Raw genomic sequence first — 22,927 nt, 5'->3', positions numbered from 1 at the left:
CTTGAATGCAAATGTGTACAAAGAATCTAACAAGCAAGCCAGGATTTGTGGAAAAGCCAAATAGGCCTGGCCCATGGACAGCAGGATGGCAGCAAGTATTATCGCCCTTTATTCATAGGTATTCCTTTCTTAGTTGTGCCTTCTAGTATAACAATAAAAAAAGTAAAAACAAATTGTTGATAAAATATGTTTTTTGGTTTACGTAGATTAAAGCACAGTAGCTGCAGGGATAGGGGAGGAGCATACTTGTCAACTGTCCCTGAATGTCAGGGAGACTTCTTAAAATAGTGGTGATCTCCATAACTCCCTAATGTCAAGTCAGGTGGGCACAACACATAGATGACATCATCATTGGTTCAAAGCACCTTCACACAGCCTCCTATCACATCATAACTGTCTAAACATAGATTATATGTGCCAAACTATCTAGCTGCTTTGGCAATCATTTACAGTTGGACGCAAGTCAATTTTTTTACATGCCTCTCAGAAACAGCAGTACATGTCCTCTTTAGCACCAGTTGCATTGTTTATTACTTTTGCAATCTCCCTGAAATACCAATTTCAGGTTGGGAGAAGAGGAATATGGGGAAAAAAACAAATGTGGCCTACGGTGGCAGGAATAGTTAATTGAGACCTATGTAAAAATTATTGTAGAAAATTGGGTCTGTATAGGCGCAAAAGGTGACCTTGTTTGTGCAGTAATGTGTAGATTAGTATCTGTATGGTGGAAAAATACAATAAAATAAAAGTATAGTATGTGGAGATAAATGGGCATGTAGTAAGTCAGTGAGCATAAAAATAGGGTTTAATGATAGATATAGTATGAACAAACAATGCAAGATATATGAAACAATAGCAAATAAAATCAATTATACAAGAAACACATAAAACAAACAGATACTAAAACACATAAAAGTTCAATTGCAGTAAAATGAGTTTAGATTGTCCGGCTACTGTACAATGCAGGCATAGCACTTGGTAACAATAAGGGGACATAAGGTGCAGCTGTACCGTCTGCCTTGTGCAGGCTGTCTGTGTCTTTTATATTCAGAAATAATATGCTTTCAGCTAAATGTAGCTTATGAAGATAGTATGTTGCTATTATGATAAAACTTGTAGCAGCTCGTAGCAGAGATTACTTAAATAAAATGTAGGTGCTTCAAATAGAGTTAATAAGGAATTATTCCTTATTATCTTAATTATATATATATATATATATATATATATATAACAAATTTGCTGCTCCTACTGAGTATTTCTGATCTACTCCCAAGAACAATCCGGAATTACTCTTGTTTTGCAACAAGGAGCACAAATATTCAAATAATCCAATATTTAATTAAAAAATGTACATACATACACATACAAATACATTAACATCATTCCACATTAATATATAACACCACAAGATACATTTCAATCTGCTTTCAATCTCAATATGTATAATTAGAGTGCATTCAAAGTAGCAGAAAAAAAAGTCCACCTTACATAGACCCAATTGGTATTGGGAGCAGCTGATTTGTGTCCTTGTTTTATAGGATTCAGTATATACAGCCCAAAGTATGCCTTTGTCTCCAAATTATATTGCCAGGTTTTATTGCTTATCTCCAACCTCCCTTTCTTAGTAAATCCCGTGAGACAGACTACCAGGTAAAGCAGTATTGCATTATGATTGCTGTCCTGAGAGGAGCACTTTCTCCTTCCCTGTGATCTTACTGCTCCCCCTGCTCCTTGTGTTAGCGCAGGGCATCCAGTTACACACGGCACAGTCACTTTAGTGGGACGGAGTACGCTGAGTAGAAAAAGTTCTCTGGCTGGTAGACAAGTTAGACAGATGTTAGATCCTACAAATAGCTGCAAGTAGGTGGAATATCCCTGTTAATTTATGCGTTTCTCCACTATTAAGGTTAGCGGTTTCTACAGAAGATGAAAAATTAACACAAGGAACGGGGAGACTAATGGGTATGTATATCAAGCAGTGAAAAGTGTGGAGAAATGAACCAGTGGAGAGGTTGCCCATAGCAACCAATCAGCTCTGAAGTAGCATTTATCAAGTAGAGTCTATAAAATAATAGGTAGGAGCTGATTGGTTGCTATTGGCAACTTCTCCACTGGTTCATTTCTCCATGCTTTTCACTGCTTGATAAATAGACCCCTAAAGCCCAAGCAGGGGAGCTGTAAGATCACAGAGAAGGAGAAAGTGCTCCTCTCAGGACTGCAATCATAATGCTTTACCTGGTGGGCTGTGAGTCTGTCTCACGGGATTTACTAAGAAAGGGAGGTTGGAGATAAGCAATAAAACCTGGCAATATAATTTGGAGACAAAGGCATACTTTTGGCTATATATATTGAATCCTATAAAACAAGGACACAAATCAGCTGCTCCCAATACCAATTGGGTCTATTGTATGTAATGTGGACTTTTTTCTGCTATTTTGAATGCACTCTAATTATACATATTGAGATTGAAAGCAGATTGAAATGTATCTTGTGGTGTTATATATTAATCTGGAACAATTTTAATGTATTTGGAGTGTATGTATGTACATTTTTTAATATTGGATTATTTGAATATTGGCGCTCCTTGTTGCAAAACAAGAGCAATTTTTGTAACTGAGATGCTGGTGTACGAGCCGCCTACCAGTCTTCTGGGTCCCTCATTATGGGTATGCAGAGAGGGATCTAGTACACTTGGCGATGTGTAGTGATCATGTGAGGGGAAGCTGAGGGTGCTGTAAGATAGTGTTAGCGTTAACACTATGTTACGGCACTCCCAGAATAAAGTGGGAATTAGCTGGTTAAGGCTGGTAGCAACTAATTTCTGATTTTATCTGATTTTATCCATGCATATTTTTCTGTCATCTATCTGTCTGTATGACTATCTAATAAAAGAGGGTTTCAAAGAATCGCCTTAAACTACTGTAGCTTTAATTTATCTGAACCATTAAAGTATAATGTATTATGTTTATTATACAAAGGTTAAAAAATGTATAATGGCATTCACAAATTACGTACTGTACTGTACTCTGAAAATAAAATAAATGAAAAGCACCATGTAACCAGAGGAATGAAATATGTTTCAATTAACATAACAATAAAGTTTCAGCTTCAAAATATCAATTTACATATAGATAAGGTAATACATTATTATTTGTTTGATTCATTTTCTCCAGACGAGAAATTTACTATAAATTACTGTATTTTTAGGTTGATGAAAATAAAATGCATATAGGTTTTTATTTGCACAAAATTAATTCACAGTAATATAGTATGAATATGTAATAAAATATACAAAAAACCTGTCAAATATTGTGACTTGATTACAAGTCTTACAATTCACACATTTTTGGTTAACAGTGAGGCTGCTGAGAATTGTTTCTAAACTGAATTGCATGTGTTGTTACATGATCACTTTAGTAAAAAGGAATACATTTTTAATTGAAATTACATTCTCATAACAGATTTGTGTAAAATTTACTTAATATTTATCTTACATTTGTCTACAAACTTTTGCCTGTTTCATACTTAAGGGCAGATTAATTTAGACTAGAGATGAGCAGTTTGGTTTTACTCGGTTATAACTTATTGGCTATCCAGCTCTCATGTGTTTTGGATAATTTCGATGAAAAAATCACTTTTTGTTTTACAAAAAAATTACTTTCTAGAGCTGTTATAAAATGTATGCAATGGTTGTGGGAGTTATTGTTTTTGCACAAAGCTGTGATACTCTTTGACCATATAACAGTATTTCGAAAGTTTTGTCCTTAAGCATACCCAACAACTAAAGTTTTCTAAACTTCTGTCAGTAGAAACAGATAGGCTAATGACTGACCCAGCTGGTAGACTACAATAAGTCCCGTGTACAAGATTATAGACATCCTGAAAAGGGTGTGTGAGGACTGGATTTAGGAAATATTTTATTAGAAAAGGAAAAGCAAAGATCCACCACACAATCCAAGGTCATGTATTCATTTTTACTCCTCTAATAAGGTATCACAAAGAATATAATTGTCTTAAAAATATTTAGAGTGAGAGTGGCTAGGTATGACCAAAATGCCAAAAAGTTGAATAGTTAAAAAGCAATTAAAGAGAGGGTAGTTGTAAATGGTGCGCTACTCAATATCTACATATGTATTTAATATTAGTACTACTCTGCAAAATATGATATTTATTATGGGGAAACTACATATTCATGACTGTAAATTTCTCAATCTACTCAATACCTGTTTATTCTCAAGAATGAAATTCAAATAATTATATATTGATTAAATACAGGCTTTAATTGTCCCAATTATCCCATGTACTGTACAGCTAGATGAGGTATTTTTTGCTGAACTGTGCTTAGTAAGATCTTTCTTTGACAGTGGATACATTTGTAGGGCTCAGAGGATCATTAAATATGTAGGGAAAATTAAAGGCAGAATGAGTACATAGACTTCTACGTAGTATGCCCACTAGTAATATATCATAAATATATTTATAAGTATGCTATCTAAACACTTGACAATGCAGTCCTATGCACTACATAGTTTGAGTGTTTGAATGTAATTTAAGCTGGCATTACATTTTCGTAGATAGGGATCTAAGCCTGCATTTTTCCAGTGGCATCCTCTTACTTTGCATATGCTGTAAATTAAATTCTCAAAACAAATCTTTTATAGAGAGCAGCTTAGAGAAAGGTATTAAAGTGAAACTTTTGTTCTCTCTGACAAGGTGCTTAAATCATTGCTCAGTTGCTTAAACACTCCTCTGGGTATTGGACAGAATAAGTGTTAATCAATCCCTTAGGAGAAGTGGAAAAGATAAACAAATAGGCAAAAATCAATGTACCATTCCAAGCACACATTTGTTTCCTTTGTATGTGTGCTCTATGTTTAAATTCAAATGCTATGCAAATTATTATTTCGAGAATATAAGTTATAATAGATGCTATAAAATGACACATTATAAAGATGTTTTTAGGAAATATTGTTATCAATGTCAAATATATGTCTATTTCAGCCTACTTTTGCAAGGTGCATGCTTTTAAAAGTTAAATATATATTCAAAAAATATATTCAATAAAGATAATTTTTGCCCAAGCAATGTCCATGTTTTTGCCTTGTTATTATGACTCCAGTAATATTTTTGCATGAGTTATTGTTAATCTCACTATCTAACGTTTCCTGTTGGTGAAACTGCAATCTGCAGTAATTTTTGTGGCATGAACACTAAAGTCCCAATCATCTATTACATACATACATTAGCAGTATCTGTATCTCCCTTTTTGCATCATCACAAAATATCCTGTAGCTTGGTTGCACCATCCAGTGTCGACACTTTATGCAGAGAGGTAATAATTGCAGATAAAGTAACATATAGGGCCAAATGTAATAGGGTGAGAGTTTAGAAAATGTGAGAGTTTAGCAGTAAGCTCTCACATTGGTCGAGCTTTACCTTCAAAATGGGTAAACATCTGGATGAGAGTTTAAATCATGAGAGTTTTTCGAGGCTAAAACATATGAGTGCATGTTCTCAGACTCTATTACATTGGCTGAGTTTAAAAAGTGTGAGAGTTTACTGACATTTTCTAAACTCTCACCCTATTACATTTAGCCAATAAAGTCATTTGAAGTTAGAATGGGTCAAAAAGTTCTAAGAATGCATAGCAGCGTCTGCTACTGAGAGCAACCAAACTAAACATCATTGCTTTTCAAGGCAATCAAGCACACACTGGGGTAGATACAATTGGGAGCATGGTTTTCTCTGCAAAAGAACAATTGTGGAATACCACGCGTATGCGTGCTCTCGATGTCCCCCGCGGTGTTCAATTTAAAAAAAATGCCCGTGGTGCGAGGAAAAACAACCTACTTAGCGGTCCGTTGGTCTCTGGTGGTCTCCACAGCTCCTGGTCAGCTCCCCTTCCTCTTTGAACTGCGGAGGGGGCTGCTGGGATTCGCGAAGGCTGATGGGAGGCCAGGGGGCTGCTTGGAGGGGAGGTGGCTGCTGGGAGATGTAGTTCTCCCTGCAGCTGCCTTATGTGTATATGTTTAGGCTAAAGTTGAGCAAATTTAAGGTGGAAATTCAGGCCAAACGAATTTACTGTGCAATAGGACATTTTGCATATTTGCATGATTACTGCCATACAATCTTTCCTTTCGCAAAATAAACAATTTTCCAAAAGAGACAGCACTGCATAAACACATACTATTTAGCAGACTAACAAAATGCAATTAAAACTATGATGTTGGCTATTACAATTAGGGGGTACATCCACTAGGTGACAATGAAAAGACCAAACGATAACGATATCATCATTCAGCCGTTCAGTGTACAGTGCAGTATCTACAATGAACGATATATCGTTCAGTGTAGGCACCCTCCATCATCCCTGAACACGGTCAATCTGTCGTTATCGGCACATCGGCCTGCATGCTTTGGGCGATGATTGATGTTGAAAACGACCAGCTGGAGCGCACATCGCTGATTGTTTCCGACATTTTAGTGCCCGATTCATGCACGATTAATGGACGACTGAATGATAACGATGTCATTATCATTCAGTCGTCCATTAATGTCTGCTAGTGGATGTGCGCCTTTAGTCTATTTTTTGCAAAATACAACAATTACATAGAGTGTAAAGTATAAAATCAAGGAGACATTCAGAAGAGCTAAACACACATCGGTACAATAGGAGCACACATCAGCTTGAGCATTTATATTGGCATATACTGTAGCTTAAATTTTCAATCAATACATACTAATCCAGAATTGCACAAGTCCCTTTACGAATTCAGAACAAATTAACTGATACTGTAATATACCTGGAGGCGTTCAGTTTAGGAGCAAACTCACTTTTATCCTCCTCACCAAGCCAGTTCTGAGATTCTTGTAAATATGGCCAATATTTATGCAGAAAATTTCTTGATGTTACACACTGTATCAAAAGTTCATTACCATACAATCTGAAGTTTGGGTCTGGATCGCTGTTCAAAGATTCCTTTTGCTCTGTTAGGACTGAGTAATATATCAATCAGCAGCAATCAACAGTCCTCCTCTCATTTACAATCTGAAGTGTCTTTTCTTGTCACAAAACTTTAGAAATAATCTCGTTCCATGACGAAATGTATCATCCTGGATATTCTACCTGTCAGCACCTCACATGTACTACAGTATGTTAAAGCAATGGCAGAAGTATGCCTGAAACATTCTGCTTTGTGTGGCTAATATGCTTAAGGCTAATAAACACTTTCGTGTGTTCCGAAAGTTTACTGTACTCTGGCACCTTACCATTTTCTATATACATGCTACACAGCAACTACAGATGTGCGGTTCAGTTTTCCTGACATACATACACACCCAAACTTAGCGGTTCCGAGTGGAATCGAGTCCCAGCTCGCGTCTGCTGTCAGTTCGGGACTTGGATTTATAAACAAATTTGGGTTTAGATTGCATGTAAACAAGTCCAAATTATGTGATTTTAGTTGATTTATGGAGTCCAAAAGCTAACCAAAATTGAATCCAAACCAAAACACTTGAGGGTGGTTTTGCCACAACCAAAACACGGGGGTCTGCGCACATCTTTATCAGCAACTAGGCCAAATCAACTATAGGAAAATTGTTTCTTTTTTATAAATAGAGTGGGTATGAGAAGCATTTATATTTAAGCCAATCTAATGTGGTATCACATCAGGAAGTTGTGAAGTTCTGATTATGCAATCATTGTATTTGTACATTCGTATTTTGTAGAAAGAATTTAGCTGGACTGATTCTGGCTAGCTCATTCTGCTGTGTGGCGTGGTTGGGCTTTGACTAATAATACTGTATTTTTGGCAAATTGTACCAAGGAATCTTGTAGTCAAAATTATGTGAACATTACATGGAACACTTTTCATAACTTAAGTTACAGAAATTATTTACTACATCTAAATAATTTCATTAAGGATTTATGTGCCAGACTAATTTGATTTGCCATGATGAACTTGAACTCTGCCAGAGGCTCTAACCTCATGCAGGACAGTGTCCTAGATTTTTTGGCATTTAAGGCAATAGATAGAGAATAAGAAGAAAAAAAGAGCTTATAAAAGGGAATTTATGTTGACACACAATTTATAGCCCTGACTGAATCTTTCTGATTCCTAGTGCCAGAAAAATGCACTGGTAAGATATTACATGCATTTCTAGTTCTCATAATACAAATATTGATTTTTTTTTTCTTCTTTATGATGTACTTTCATTGGCGGCAACTGAGAGTAGACTGTAGTGTTCTAATAGTTATTTTTTTATTTATTAATTTTTGCTTTGCATTTTCAATTTAGCATTTATAACCATGATAAGGTGAGAAATATTGCTTTTAAAAAACAGTGAGTGTTATCATTTAATATTATTATTACTTATTTTTGACAAGCATTACTTAAATTGGAATATGAAACAAAATATTATTCATTTAAAATTACCTCACAGAGTTTAATAATTTGTATAAGAGTCTATCAAATACATTGATCAAAGACTTACCATTCATAAGAAACTATTTTATGGTTTAACATTCTGGAATATGTCATAAAATAACCAGTTAAAATACTCCACACTTGACAATATTGTGTCAGATTTCTGCCCACACCTCCATAGGCTGTGAGCAGAAAATAGACCATTAAAGAAATATCACAGGAAGCTAAATTAATAGGCCTCATTGTGAAATTTCTTATCACATATTCTATATATTTTGATGAAATGTAATAGAATTTCCATTGTTTATATGGGCATTCTCACAGTCAGCCATAACTCACACACACTGGCAATAGCAACAGACACTGAGATAAGAAGACACTGATCGCAGAAATCATGCAAGCTGTATTCTCTACAGCTGAAGGTCCAACAAGGAGTTTCTGAGAGTCAACAGCAGAGGCTGCAGAGCCCGGACAGCAGTCCTAGTGCCTGCTGCAAATCACTGTCCTTACCCAGAATCTCCTTGGTGGTGCTTCAGCTGCAGTGAAGTATCCAAAGAATGCAGGGTTTTGATCCAGAATTCGGGGAAGCAAGAGATAAGAGTTTGAAACTAGGCTTTTCCAGAGGATGAGGGAGGGTAGGCAACTATGAAATAACTATACATATCTGTTTACTTTCTCATAACACATTTACTCATGGTACAGATGTTTGTCTTGCTAGATAAATATGCCAGTCACTAAATGTCATTGTTCTATTCTGTATGCAGAGCAATCAGTTATCTATAAAACAGAATATGAAATTTAACATTAATATACGATACAGTGCAAAGGTTTAAGGCAGGTGTGGAAAAAATGCTGCAAAGTAAGAATGCTTTAAAAAATAGAAGTGTTAACAGTTTATTTTTATCAATTAACAAAATGCAAAGTGAATGAACCAAAGAGAAATCTAAAGAAATCTAAATCAAATCAATATTTGAACAGTACTGTATATTAATTTTAATGTCCCTGTTTATGAGAATGATGGCCATTTTCTTGTGGTATAGATGATAACTATGTTTTAACAGATAAATAGTGCACTAATTTCTGTAAGAAAATACAAACAATAGCTGGTAAAAACTGAAACCTACATCTGACTGGTTAACGATTTCATCCCTAGAGCAAAATAGTTAAATAATCAGTAACACATTGCAGCTCTTATTATCAGAACAGTTATTTAATCACAGTAACCCTGAAGAGTACTCCCAGGAAGTTTCAGTGCTAGGTTATCTTGGGAAATGGGACAGGAAACCTCTACTGGTATTTTGATCCTGCACCAAATGGACACTGAAAAGTAAATACTAAAATAATGTTTAGGAGAGAATAAGCTTTTAAATTCATCTTGGTACAGTAGGTCTGTTATTGTTAATTTATGAACTATTGCATTTTATAGCAATTTTGAGGTAGTATCATGTATGGGATGGTATAATGTCCCATTCATAATGTCCAAATGGCCTTAATGATGTTGTTTGCAATATCGACACTTGCATGATGTCAACATTGCCAGAACGTTGACATTGCGAATGTCGTTAGTTAGAATGTCTACGATGGCATTTTCAATGTAAACTTAACCCTAACTGCAAAAGCAGCTGTCCTAGCAAATGGTAAAGAGTCATTTTTTGTCACTGAGCACACCATTGAAAAAGTCTACTCGTCCTGATGCGGCTTGCCTACTGCACATGCGCACAGCAGAGGTTGTTGGAATAGTATCCCTCTACAGCAACAATGTAGCCTACTATAGTCTACAATGGCTAACAATGCCAAACTTGGAAAGCTAAGACTTACTGTATATCCATATATCCATCTCCACATGGAGCTATGGGCACAGGGGGTTTCTAAAGAATTTGCTGGTACTTTAGTAAACATCAGTGATATCTGAGATATCTCCTGTGTTAGTTATAATAAATAACTGTGCTATTTAAATTTGACATAATCCTGTAAACACAGCCATTATATTATATATTACAAAAAGTTGTACAGATAATATTTTTAGAATTCACAGTAGCCCCTATCGCAGTGGAGCTTATAATTTAAATTCACATTATTATATTCCTTGCCACACAAACATACACACACTAGGATTAATTTTTATCAGAAGCCACATAACATAACATTTTATTTTTAGGTTGGGGGAGGAAACTGGAGCACCTGGGGGAAAGCCATGCAGACATAAGGAGGACATACAAACTTCATACAGAATATGCATTGGTTGGCATTGAAACCAAGAACACACCACTGTTATGGTCTTAGTATAAGTCTATATGAACAAAAGTAGAGACTGTACTGTAGATATCATGCTTTGTACTGTAATTTGTCTGTAATTCCCAGTATCTTTCTTGCTATGTGTATAGACACTTCACTTTTATTGCTCTCTAAAATTGTACAGTACTGCTTTTCCCACTCTATATGTGTTTGATGGATGCAATTCTCTCTTGCAATTTGTCTTTTTGGATTGATAACTTTACTATAAGCACAGCGTTAACGGAATGTTGAAAGTAATCCGCTCTATGGATGTATTTTTTTTAATGTATAAATTAGCAGTATTTTGCAGTGTGCTCGAAACTGTCTGAGTGATAATGGCCAGTCAGTGCAACAGGGTAGATAAACTCTAGAAATAATCAATTTGTATGTTACTCATTAGCCAGTTGCTACAAATAATAACCAGTGGTCATTCCTCTGCTGCACCAGATCAAGAAGTTGAATTGTATGGATTTGAGCTTCTATCGCTATGCTGTCATGAATTTTACAGTCAGTGCACTGAAAACACAGTCAAAATGATTATGAACAGCAATTGCAAATGACCACATGCACTACTTTGTAAGCTTGTAAAAAGAAATTACTAAATGCAACAGGCCAAAGCAAGTCTCAAAATGGTTAATAGGTGTGTTAGTCACAAACTAATAGTAATGCTTCTGGCACACCAAATCAAGATCAGTAGAGTTGTTGTATTTAATACTGTTGCCATGTGTCCATATCTGCAAGGGGCAGGGAGGACCATAGATCTCTGAGACTGTGTTTATGTAAAGCTGTGTCAGCCAAGACAGGCCAGTGGGTCTTGAAGCTAAAAAGGTGAGGAGGCCAGCATCCGTACCAGCAGAAGGTAGATAGAACCATAAGAGAGACTTTGTGTGGCAGCCAAGTCAGGCCAGGAGGCTGTGTCTATACCTGTGAGAGTCAGGACTATAAAGATTATGACTGTGTTACATTTGCAGACTAGCTGCCCTGTTAGTCAGGGGTCAAGAAGTGAGGTAGTGTCCTGCGAGACGGCTACTTTGTTTATTATATTTTATTTCAGGAATGCCGACAGTAAAGCTCCATTTTGTTCAATTAACCTTCAAAGCAGTGTTTTGTTTTTTTTTATTGTGCACCTAGAGACACATCAATTAAAATTAAATATTTTTTTAATTTGGTAAGGTTTTTACTACTACTGAAATCATTCTCCTGTATGTCTAGGAGAAATGAAAGAGGGGATTTGATTGTTTTTATTTTGTTTTCTTTGTAATGTATTCCACACTTCTCCACATAGCTGTCATATCATTCATTAGTGGCAGTCCTTCAACCAGTAATAAATTGACTTCTGCTTGGTTAGTCTTTATAAAATATCAAACATATATTATTGTGTGATAAGTAAAACCTCCAGTTTGTCATACATTGATTAAAATACTCCTGAGCAATATCACTAAAGGTATCTATTAAATTTCATTTTCATTAATACATTTATTTGAGATTAGAGTCTAAGACAATAAAACCCCTAGAGTTACTATATACGTAGCTTTATGCAGCCCACAGTGTTCTCTGAGAATTTCAAAAATTATTTAAATTAGTTATTCAATGAAGTATGCATAACTGCTGGCTATGAAAGTAGTGTAGTGTAGGGTACAATTCATTATCTAGTGGCTTCTAAGAATTTAAATTAAACTACTCTTTGTGTGGTTATTATTACTAGTGAGCACATTGCATATAATTATTTATGGAATTACTGTATATAACAGCAAAATCAATGATCATGTCATAATTAATGATCTTTAATTTAGAAAAAAAAAACCTCCAATATCAAGATACTATACTATATGCCTCATCACCCATACAAAAAATAAAATTAAAATTATATAGGAACAGGATGGTTTAAATAATTCCTGCCTTCTTGATGGTTAATATATTCATTATAGTAATGTAAAACATATAGGGCTCTATTTACTAAGTGTCGGGTTCATTTTGGATCAAGTTTATATCCAAACTTTAAAAGGGCAGTGATTTTATAAGCAAAACACTGCTAGTAAATGCATCGCCCTTTTAAATTTCAGGCACAAACATGGTCGGAAGCACCAGATTTTAGAACCTGACTCTTAGTTATTAAAGCCCATAGAATTTATATGTGCTTCAAACCACTTGTAGATATTAGCATAAGTTCTTTTATGACAGTATTCTGTTCACATTTAATAATATTTAATATAATTTTCTTCTCACCTTATCCCGGATACCTTGTCTCATTACTTCTCTCTCCGCCTCCATCTTTGAATATTTTGCTTTCCTTTCCTCCTCTTGCTGACGTAGAGCCTCTTGTTGTTCTTCCATTTTCTTTTGGGCATCTGGATCCTTCTCTTCATCACCCCCAAGCATTTTTCCCATGTCTTTTGTAGCACCTATGATACAATGTGTGAACATTTAGAATATATACATCAAAATGAAGTAAGTACTGTAGAAATATTTATTGTTTTAATTACAATTTGTTCAACAAAATATAACATTAATTTTTATTTTTATAATCAAATTAAGACCTTGAAATGTATTTTATTTTGTTCCTTTAAAAAGTTTATAATGAGTTTGTAAACATGTTATAATAAAAACACATTTCCAATTATAGTTTAAAAAAAAACCAAGAGAAATAATTTTTCAAATTAATTAGAATTTTTAATTACATAAATCAGTCAAAAGGAAATCAAAACAGACACATTGGAGTGACATTTGTACATGTAAGTAAAAATGTTATGAACTGTGATTTGTTGAAAACAATCCAGATTTTGCCTTTAATAAAATTGTTTCTTTACCCACTTCCTGCTAAAGAAAATTGAGACTCATTATGAGCACTGTAGATATTTAAATGGTGAGATGGGAAATTACCTAAAGTCCCCCCTTATAGTTAATGTCACTCAGACATTGAATAGTGCAAGGCTTGATTCTTTCATTCTATTAAGCCCCCAGTGATGTAATTAAGCCCCACTCCTTTGAGGATTAACATTGCAGAAACATTTAAAAGCCAGGAAATAGGGAAGAGATGTGGCAATTGAGTTTTTTTGATGTAAGGGGCATGGAGCTTAGTTCTGCTACCATTGGCCAGTTAGTCTTACCCCCTTCTCTTGTTTGCCCTCTACTTAGTCTCCTCCCACTGGAGTTTTCAGACTCTCACTGCCATTCACTGATTGGCTCACTGACACATTAAGAATGCTCATCAATGGTTGAAACCATCAATGGTTTCCTATTGATGTTTTCATGCCATAGATGCAAAAGCACTGATGGCATAATGATGGTGACCCCTTCTATGGCCATCTCTAGGCTGAATTGTCATGTAGGCAGTAGAGGAGAGAGAGGAGGCAGGATCTGATCACAGGGTAAGGCTACGTAGCACAACCCTGGCTCCTGTCTGCAACTTGGGGAGATAGGACTTGCAGGGGAGGGGGAGCTGCAGCAGTCCAATGGTCTAAAATTGGGCAAGAAACAGCTACAACTATAGCTGACAATGTATTCAGGTATTAAACTGTTCATCACTGACCTGTACAGTAGTTGTAACCACAAAAAGGTGATATAGATTATTAATAATAATAATAATAATAATAATATTAATGATAAGACTAACAACACTAAAATAAAGATTGTGTGCCTACATTAAGTTGGGGAAAAGGAATATACTGTAGATGAATATACAGTACGTCCAATAGGCAAAAACTCTGGATAGTGTGGACAGGTACTATGAAATTAATTGAAGAAAATTAAGACAAGGTCAATCATGAACATGTTAAATAAATGTATCTTCTGCTAGACTTTCTTATCTTGCAAAAGCTGACTCCCAAGTTATTCTCCATATGGCAGATGAACAGAAATGATAGCCTTTAGGATACCATCAATTTTTTAATGTATCTATGATTGCTTCAATTCACCTGACATCTGTACTGGAGATGAAGGGAATTTACTCATAAACCCCAGGTCAAAAAGATCAATGCTTTCCCTTTACATCAGGAAATCTAGTCTCAAAAAATGAAAAAGAGCAGAGAGGAAATTATTGTATAAAGCCAATTGTGGTATGACCCCATTAAAATAAATTGTATTTTGCCTGGAGACCACTTATTTTAGAAGATTCTAACTCTCCGAGTTTCTTGACATGCATCATTCATATGTTACCACTGAACTATGATATGCACATGAAGATACTAGTTTATCTGTTTATCGATTGCAGGATTATATCAAATGTCCTTGCATTAAAATAGCTTATAAAAGAGTTGTACCAAAGTTTTGCTGCACTCTGTACTAAGGATGTGTCCTCCTCATACATTCATGCTTACCACAGCCTGGCTGGGTCCTGTCAGCTTGAAAGGCCAGGAAGTCTGCTTCCATGGACGCAGATCCTGGCCTTGACACTCCTGGAAAATGGGGGTGACACCCCCCCGTTTCCAGGTACACAGGCCATCCCCATACCACCCCGCAAATGGGATGTAGTCAGGAATCCTGATGCCTGTCCTTAGACCTACGCTGGGAGCCCAACGCCTGGCATACCGAACGAAGGTAAGCTGGGTGCGGACAGCTGCGGGGGGAGGGTAAGGTTTTTGGGCTCCCAGGGGGACTTATGGTTATGCATCCCCCTGGGAGAGTTAGGTTTAGGCTAGGGGAAGGGGGGTTAGGGTTAGGCACCCCCGGGGGGAGGTTAGGGATTTGGCACCCCCCCGGGAGACTTAGGTTTAGGCTGCGGGGAAGGGGGGTTAGGTTTAGATAGAGATGGGTTAGGGTTAGGCACTAGAGGGGAGGTTAGGGTTAGGCACCCCTAAGGGAGGGTTAGGGGGGAGAATAGGGTTAGTTATACTTACCTTAATTAGCGATCGGGATCTTCACCCCTGCCAGGCTTCCACTGTCAGGATTTGAACCGCCGGATTATCAATCAGGCAGAGGCATAGCGGGTCCTGCGTCCGATTTCCCAGGACCCATTCTGCACATCCCAATAATTGAGAATCTGCAATCAGCAGTGCACTTGTGTGCACTACTAAATCAGACCCTTAATTTGCTAATACTGTAGTGTACAAAATAATTCAGATTAGTAATTATGTTGCAACACAATTTTTATAAAGTAGCAGATTAAAGGGAATGATGTGTGTCATGAGACATGGCATGGGTCATTCGTATTGGACCTCTATCATTTGCCTTTTACCCAGATTGTGTACCTTTTCCTGAATTTTGTGTGTTTTTTTGCTAATACTGTATGAAGCATTTTAAATAAGTATATTTGCTGCAAAAGAATTGGTGTAAAGTAGCAGATTAAAAATAATATTTTTCAAAGAAAGTCACATGCGTGGCTAAGTTGCAATCTCCTTGGCGTACCGCATGGGGTTATTAGGCATGATTTGAGTATAGATGTATATGGACACATCTGTATATACTGTGTTTAATGTGCTTCCATAGAAATTCATTCAGTAGGGTATCTGAAATGGGAACAGGGTGTGCATCTATCTGCAGACAGAACCAACCCATGGGCTCTATTTAGCAAGAGTGACTATGTTGCCCCAAATATTATCAGGCAACATCATCACAATTCTTTTGAAGCAAGTATTAAATTTTATGGCTGCATTCAGCATTTTTCTACACAGGGACAATGTGTCCCTGCGATGATACAGAAGGCGCTGTTTTCGGGATTACAAAAACAAAACCTTCTGTTTCTTCTTCTGCGCATGCTCAGTCATGCGCTTGCGAATAATCCCCTTCCCTGCTTTGCGGTGATCACCGAGTGTATATAAATGCTAAATATAAAAGCACATAAATATACAGTTCATGTATACAGACTAATATAAAACCTATGGACACATTTCAATCAATTTAGACAGTTTTGATAGGCTGGAGTTAGACTTACACTCGGCGGTCACCACAAAGCAGACTGGGGCGGAGTTTTAAGATTCTGCACGGACTTATGGGAAAATTTCCCTCTGTCCCTGCAGTTTTTGGGATATTTAAGGTTTTGCTTCAAATAACACCATTCTGAGATGGCGTTATATAAAGTAAAGATTTATCGAGTAATTTAACGCTTTTCGCTTTGCTGAAAAGCAAATAAAGTAAAAGCACTGTAGAGGTCAATGGCTTGATCCATACAGTGTGGATATCAAGCCATTATCACATTGCTGAATAGTGAAACTACTTAAAAAAGGCAGAATTGATTGTTTTTTAATTTTTTAAGTAAAAAATCATTGGTGAATAGACCCCCATGTGTTAAAACACTCGTGATTGCATTTATTCGCTTAAATAATTTTTTTGAACTAAGATCATTTGCCAGATATTACAATTTTCGATATTAACACATATTTACAATCCTTTAGTTTATTAATGCTTCTTATTGATGCTGTATCATTAAAGACATGCCCAGGAAATGTTCAGTGAAAAGTAAAATCCGGCACTGAATATATGCTTGTGTATTCATGATGATGACATTATTTGGTTGAAAGCACAAGAATCTGCCATGTACTGTATCATAACTGGTAGACACAGAGAAATATGAGATGCACTTTTCATTAAAGCACCTCATAGCAAAACAGCTATCTTGTATAGTAAATTCATAAAGGATTGTTGTGGTTCACAAGGTAAATTAGAATATTAATATGTCTTATATAAATATATACATTCAAAATGTGATCTTTCTTTATTTAATAGATTTCAGATTTTTTTATTTCAAAATGTTTTAATTATCAAACCAGTTTCTTTCCTTATGTGATGCAGATTAGAGATGAGCAGGTGTTAAAGTGGGCAGGAACGGGGTGGAACTGAGTTCCCTTACTTCTAATGGTAGGTGGAACTAGTTCCACCTCCACCAAGTCCCTGCACAGTAGTCCCACAGACAGAGAGCTACTCACTGTCTGCCTAGGGAGGCTCAATTTCTTCAGAGAAACCAGCATATAGGTAAGGAAAGAATCAAGTGAAGGCAATACATAGGGGTTGCAAAAAAACATTGGGCATCCAAGTGACAGACTAGTTTGTGAGGACCCCATAAAAACTCAGAGGCATACTTGCCGACATTCCTGGGCAGCTTTCTGGGAGCAGCAGGAGAGGACCTGCTGCTCTCCTCTTCGGGAGGGCGGAGCCAGACGATAGACTGCATTAGGCCCCACCCCTTTACATAAACTCCCCGCGATTTGTGGGTCCGTAAGGAGGGGACGGGGCTAAATGAAGTGATTTTTGCCATTTAGTCCCGCCCCTTCCCTAAGGATTCAAAAATTCAAGGTACAATCTCCGCATCCTGCCCACTTTTCTAGGAAGTGGGCGGGATGCGGGAGATATGCCTACTCTATTAGGAGTGTGGGGGGTTAAGGAAAAATTGTGAGCCTCCCGTGATTCCCGTGAGAGTAGGCATGTATGCTCAGAGGCACGGCAGAAAAATAACACTGAGGATATAGAACTTTTTTTTTTTAAGTGATCTAACATTGTAGTCTCAGCTGATGGCAGGAGTGCTAAAAAAGCATCTAAAATGTATTTCACACTGTCATAGCCCCTAAAGCTGTCATAGCTCCCACCAGTCATAGCCCCCACTGTCATAGCCCCCAACAGTTTTCACACTTGTTTTGCCTTGTCAGATTAGCGTGGCAGGGGGTGGGGGTGGGGGGTAGGCGGCGGTAGAGATGAGTTCTACCACCTCTCCAGGACTACTTTAAGCCCTGAAGATAAGGATGGATAGAGCACTATCTGCCAGCAAGTTAGTATCACCCCCCTGCATAGCCAAATGATGGCAAACAATTAAAATAATAAAATTGATAGGAGGAGGGGGTGGCCATCACTGTTGTACCTAGGGGCGCCCTGACCCTTAAATTTGCTCATGATCCTCTTTCTCTGCTGCTATAAATTAGAAATACAAATGTCATTATTTTGAGAGATTTTAACAAAATGACAGAATAATTGTAAAGTTACAATTGTCCCATTTATGTTAACATCTCACTTTAGAGAAACACATGCTCTGCCACCTACTTGGAGCATAACAAAGCTATTTAGAAATATTAATCATACAAAACAAAATTTATTAATTTATTGCCAGTTATTTATATAGCGCACACATATTCCACAGCACTTTACAGAGAATATTTGGCCGTTCACATCAGTATCTGCCCCAGTTGAGCATACAATCTATATTCCCTGTCGGATGCACACACACATACATACTAGGGTTAATTTTGATGGGAGCCAACTAACCTACCAATCTATTTCTGGAGTGTGGGAGGAAACCGGAGCACCCGGAGGAAACCCAGGCAAGCACAGGGAGAATATACAAACTCCACACAGTTATGGCCGTAGGGGGAATCAAACCCATGACCTCAGTGTTGTGAGGCAGCAATGCTAACCATTACACTGTCTGTGCTGCCTCAATATATAATTATATTGGAACCACTTGCATTGAGGAGAACCAGCTGTGCAGAGACAAATTGTCTGGTTGCTGGAGTCTGAGGTCTTCCCAGGAGTGGTTAATTGCACTCTGATTAGATTGCTGTGAGGATGCTGTTTATTGGTTTCATCCTGTCTTCCACTTGCATGACCACCTCATCCACAATGTCCTTAAACAGCTGATGACCAGCAGGTTGTTCATGTTGGGAAGGCCGTGATCAACAGAGATTTGAAACAGATATGCTGGTGAATTCTTAAATTGGTGCCTAAATAAAAAACATGTATCTCTACTAACACTCATTTTTATAACTCTGGCTACAATATTAAAACTTTGCATGTTAGGAAGTGAGAGTAAGAGCCAGCTACACAGAAGCAGGTTGCTTAAGCCAATGCAAGAAGCAGTAAGTAGTTGAACAAGTTGATTCCTGACAACGGCCCTCCAGTATGCTTGACTATATATACCTGTACATATTTTGGAGAGAGCTAAAGTGGAGAAGTTGTTCTTAGCAACCAATGACCATCTAACTGTCATTTTCCTAGAACGGACTGTAAAATGACAGTTACAAGATGATTGGTTGCACCTTATCTCTTTCCACTTTATCTCTTTCCAAGACTTGATAAATCTCCCCCATAGTATGTGTATTATGATATACATATACTGTATATATTTCATTCATACTAGAGAACATTCACAGAAGTCACCTTGGGAGTCAGTCTGTCTAGGAACTGTGCTGGCAGATAGAACATGAAAAGGTGTACTCGATATTGGACCTACTAGGTAGGCTGATAAGTTTATAATGTACACCTGAAGTAGGCTGTACAGTCTATAATGGACAATAAAGAAGCCTTGTTAATTTTTAATGGAATGCTGTGAAATGTGTATTAGAAATCTATTAGGGGATGTATTGTGTAATGGACATCAGATGGGGCTGTGTATTGTTTAATGAACTTATTATGTGAAATTCTGCATTATATAGTGAACATTGGAGGGAAGCAAATGGTCTGTACTGAGAGTCAGAATTGCCTCTAAGACATAATGATCATGGGCTGTCTCTGATAATCTGAAATAAGCGAGACGAGGCAGACAGCTGCTCCAACTGTCAGTATTCACTGTCATAAATGGCAGAATGGAGGGGTTGTATTGTCCTTGTAAAGTGAGGTACGATGGAAGCGCCACCTGTGTTGGTTGGTTATATGTCCTCCTGCTTTGAATCATTTACTATTACTCTCAACATCATAGGGATGGCACCAGTATTTTCTCTAACCTAGGGCACTAAAATGTCTAGTTATAGCTCTGTATATCCCACACGGAGTTCACACTTTTGAGAGGACTGACATAACTGGGAAGAGGTTCCTCTCTTACTGTAATAAATATTTTTTAAACAAGTTATCATTTTATTACAGCACCTTCAAATGATTACTATCTCCCATTGTGACCTTTGGGCAAATAAAAAGGGTTTACACATCCCTGTAGCTTTATTTGAAGCTGCCTATTTCTCTTGATTATGGCAAATGGAAAAACATACAAATATGGTATTAAGTTATATATTTGTACTGGAGCCTTTTTCTGCTATAATACAACTTGTTAATTAAGGTTTGTATAAAATAGAATATATATTAATCCCTGCTGTAAAGTTTATTCCTTCCAATGTAGACTGATTTTTTCTTATGAACAATTGAAATGTGGAGTTTTAATGGAAAGAACTAATGAGAACTTAGAGAAAATACAGATGAAAGCTTCAAATTGCAGCTTTTAGCTGTAGAAACCATTTAGCAACATGGATTAAAAAAAAAACACTTATCTGTGGATTCAAGCTGTTGTCTGTGAAAGAAAATATAACCTTTGGTAGTTTTCAGTATTTTACCCCCAAATTATGCATTTTAAATATAGATGCTCAGATAATATATATGAGAACATGCTGTTTTATTAATGCTGCTTGTGTTCATAGCTCTTTGCAAAATAATGCTCAGGCACATTTGAAGAATAAAAGCTGTCATAATGACTTCAAGGTTGATATCTTCATGAGCTTCACAGTGGAAAATAAGAACAATGTTCCAGTGAAATAAAATGTTTAAGCCAAATTCCCTTTGGCTAAAGCTGCAAAATCATGGAACTCTAGGTACATCTGCAGGCCTCTTCATACACCACTTGCTGGGAAACATTTTAATTGATTCTGGGCCTGATCCACTACCGATTGCAACTGCGATTGCAATAGTGATTATGCACGCAGTTCAACTGCAATAGTATGCTAATCCATTGCGATCGCTATGCCGCCGCAGTACAACATAAGGACGCCCACTTTATCTTACACACATCCGTAATGTTTATCAAGACTGCGAAACCATTGGTAACATCGCAGCCTCACGCACACTTGCACAAGCTCTGACCTTACTCAGAAATTGGTAACTTCATAGCACACTATAAGTCCTCAGGCTGCGTACGGCATCGCAGTGGCTAATTTATGGATGCCCCTGCAATGGCGTTGAAACGCACGCCTGCGTTTAACTGACCACCCCCCTTCACCAGCCACAAACGGTACTTCCTGTCAATCACTCTGCAATGGGCCTGCATATTCACTGAGATCGCAGTGGCTGGTTTGCGCATGCACACTGCGATGCATACGGATGCACAGAACTCAACAATCGACCGATTGCATGTGTAATCGCAGGTGCAATCGGTAAGGAATCAGGCCCTCTGTTATGTTTTTCAGACTTTTTGCAATCCACTGAAAACCCTTTAAGTATCAACATTCTAGAAGATTTTGAATATTTGTTTTTAACATTATACTCACTACGATTTAGGATTTTAGTATAAATAAATATATGCACCTGATTTTTTATTGCTATATACTGTGGACTTCAGTTAATTTATCCACGTTTAGTATTCCATGGCTAAAATAAAAAATCCAAATTTGAGGAAGTCTTTTACAGTTGCTAGATTGACATGGGAAGCTCCGTAGCCATCTGCTACTGTCCTTTCCCTCCCAGTGCCACAACTTTTGTGCTGACTCTCCATATAGCTACAGCAGGTGAGAGCATACACAGAATAATCCTTGAGCATAACTGCTGATTTACAATGGAGGGAGGGAGATATACAATAAAAAGAACCTGGAAAAGGAATGATTTATGCCTGGCAATGTCCTTAAGTAAGCAATAAGCAGATAGCACAGTGACAATCTATGTGGGGCAACATGACTGATTATTAATTGTATTTCTATTAATTTTCCTGTTATAATGTAAAAAAATGTCACTAATTGTTGCAACAAAAGTTGGTATAATGCGGGATGAATTTGTAGGTGAAAATATTATTGATGCCTTCCAACCTTTGAGATTACAGTCACACGGTAATTTGCTATAATAAAAGAATATTGTAATAGCATGTACTGTCTCTAGAAAGCCAACAGAGGGAATAAACACTTTTATTGCCAGTTATTACATCGAGCCACCTGGTGCCAAACCAATGTACGGACATGTTATTTTTTTTTATATATTTGCTATCCTGGAACACTACGGATACAGTGTGTCCTTCAATATAAAATGCTGGTTTCTTTATCCAAACTGATAATTAATGACATGACTATCTCAACTAACTCAACGTATTGGGCATTTGCGTCTGTAAAACTGCAAATGCAAAAAGAGTGATCATGTTAGTGTAAGTTTGTAGTACATCTGTTCTGTCATTTTTTTATGTTCCACTTGTTACAAAATTCTCCTGTGATTTGTCTACTGTCAACGTTCAAAATGAACAGTTTGGAGAAGTTGTTTTTAAAAGGCTTCAATCCTCACATGACAGTCATTTTACCTCCAGGCTAGTCTTTTTAAGATCAATCCCACTAGGAATTCAACTGTCA

At 37.0% G+C, this 22,927-nt stretch overlaps 1 protein-coding gene across 2 annotated transcripts in view; it reads right to left on the bottom strand.

The window, feature by feature from the left end:
- The window catches only part of CPLX1 (complexin 1), a 221,383-nt gene that overhangs the window by 63,069 nt on the left and 135,387 nt on the right, over nt 1-22,927 (bottom strand). For both annotated transcript variants that reach the window (XM_088478493.1, XM_088478494.1), the window contains one exon: nt 12,927-13,102. In XM_088478493.1, the coding sequence (XP_088334619.1) occupies nt 12,927-13,102 (176 nt within the window). The remainder of the gene's footprint in view (nt 1-12,926; nt 13,103-22,927) is intronic.

Source organism: Taudactylus pleione, unplaced genomic scaffold (genome assembly GCF_031769625.1).
Source record: "Taudactylus pleione unplaced genomic scaffold, aTauple2 ptg000214l, whole genome shotgun sequence".
NCBI lineage: Eukaryota > Metazoa > Chordata > Amphibia > Anura > Myobatrachidae > Taudactylus > Taudactylus pleione.
Note: the sequence above shows the minus strand (reverse complement) of the source record. Positions and strands in the feature narration are given on the sequence as shown.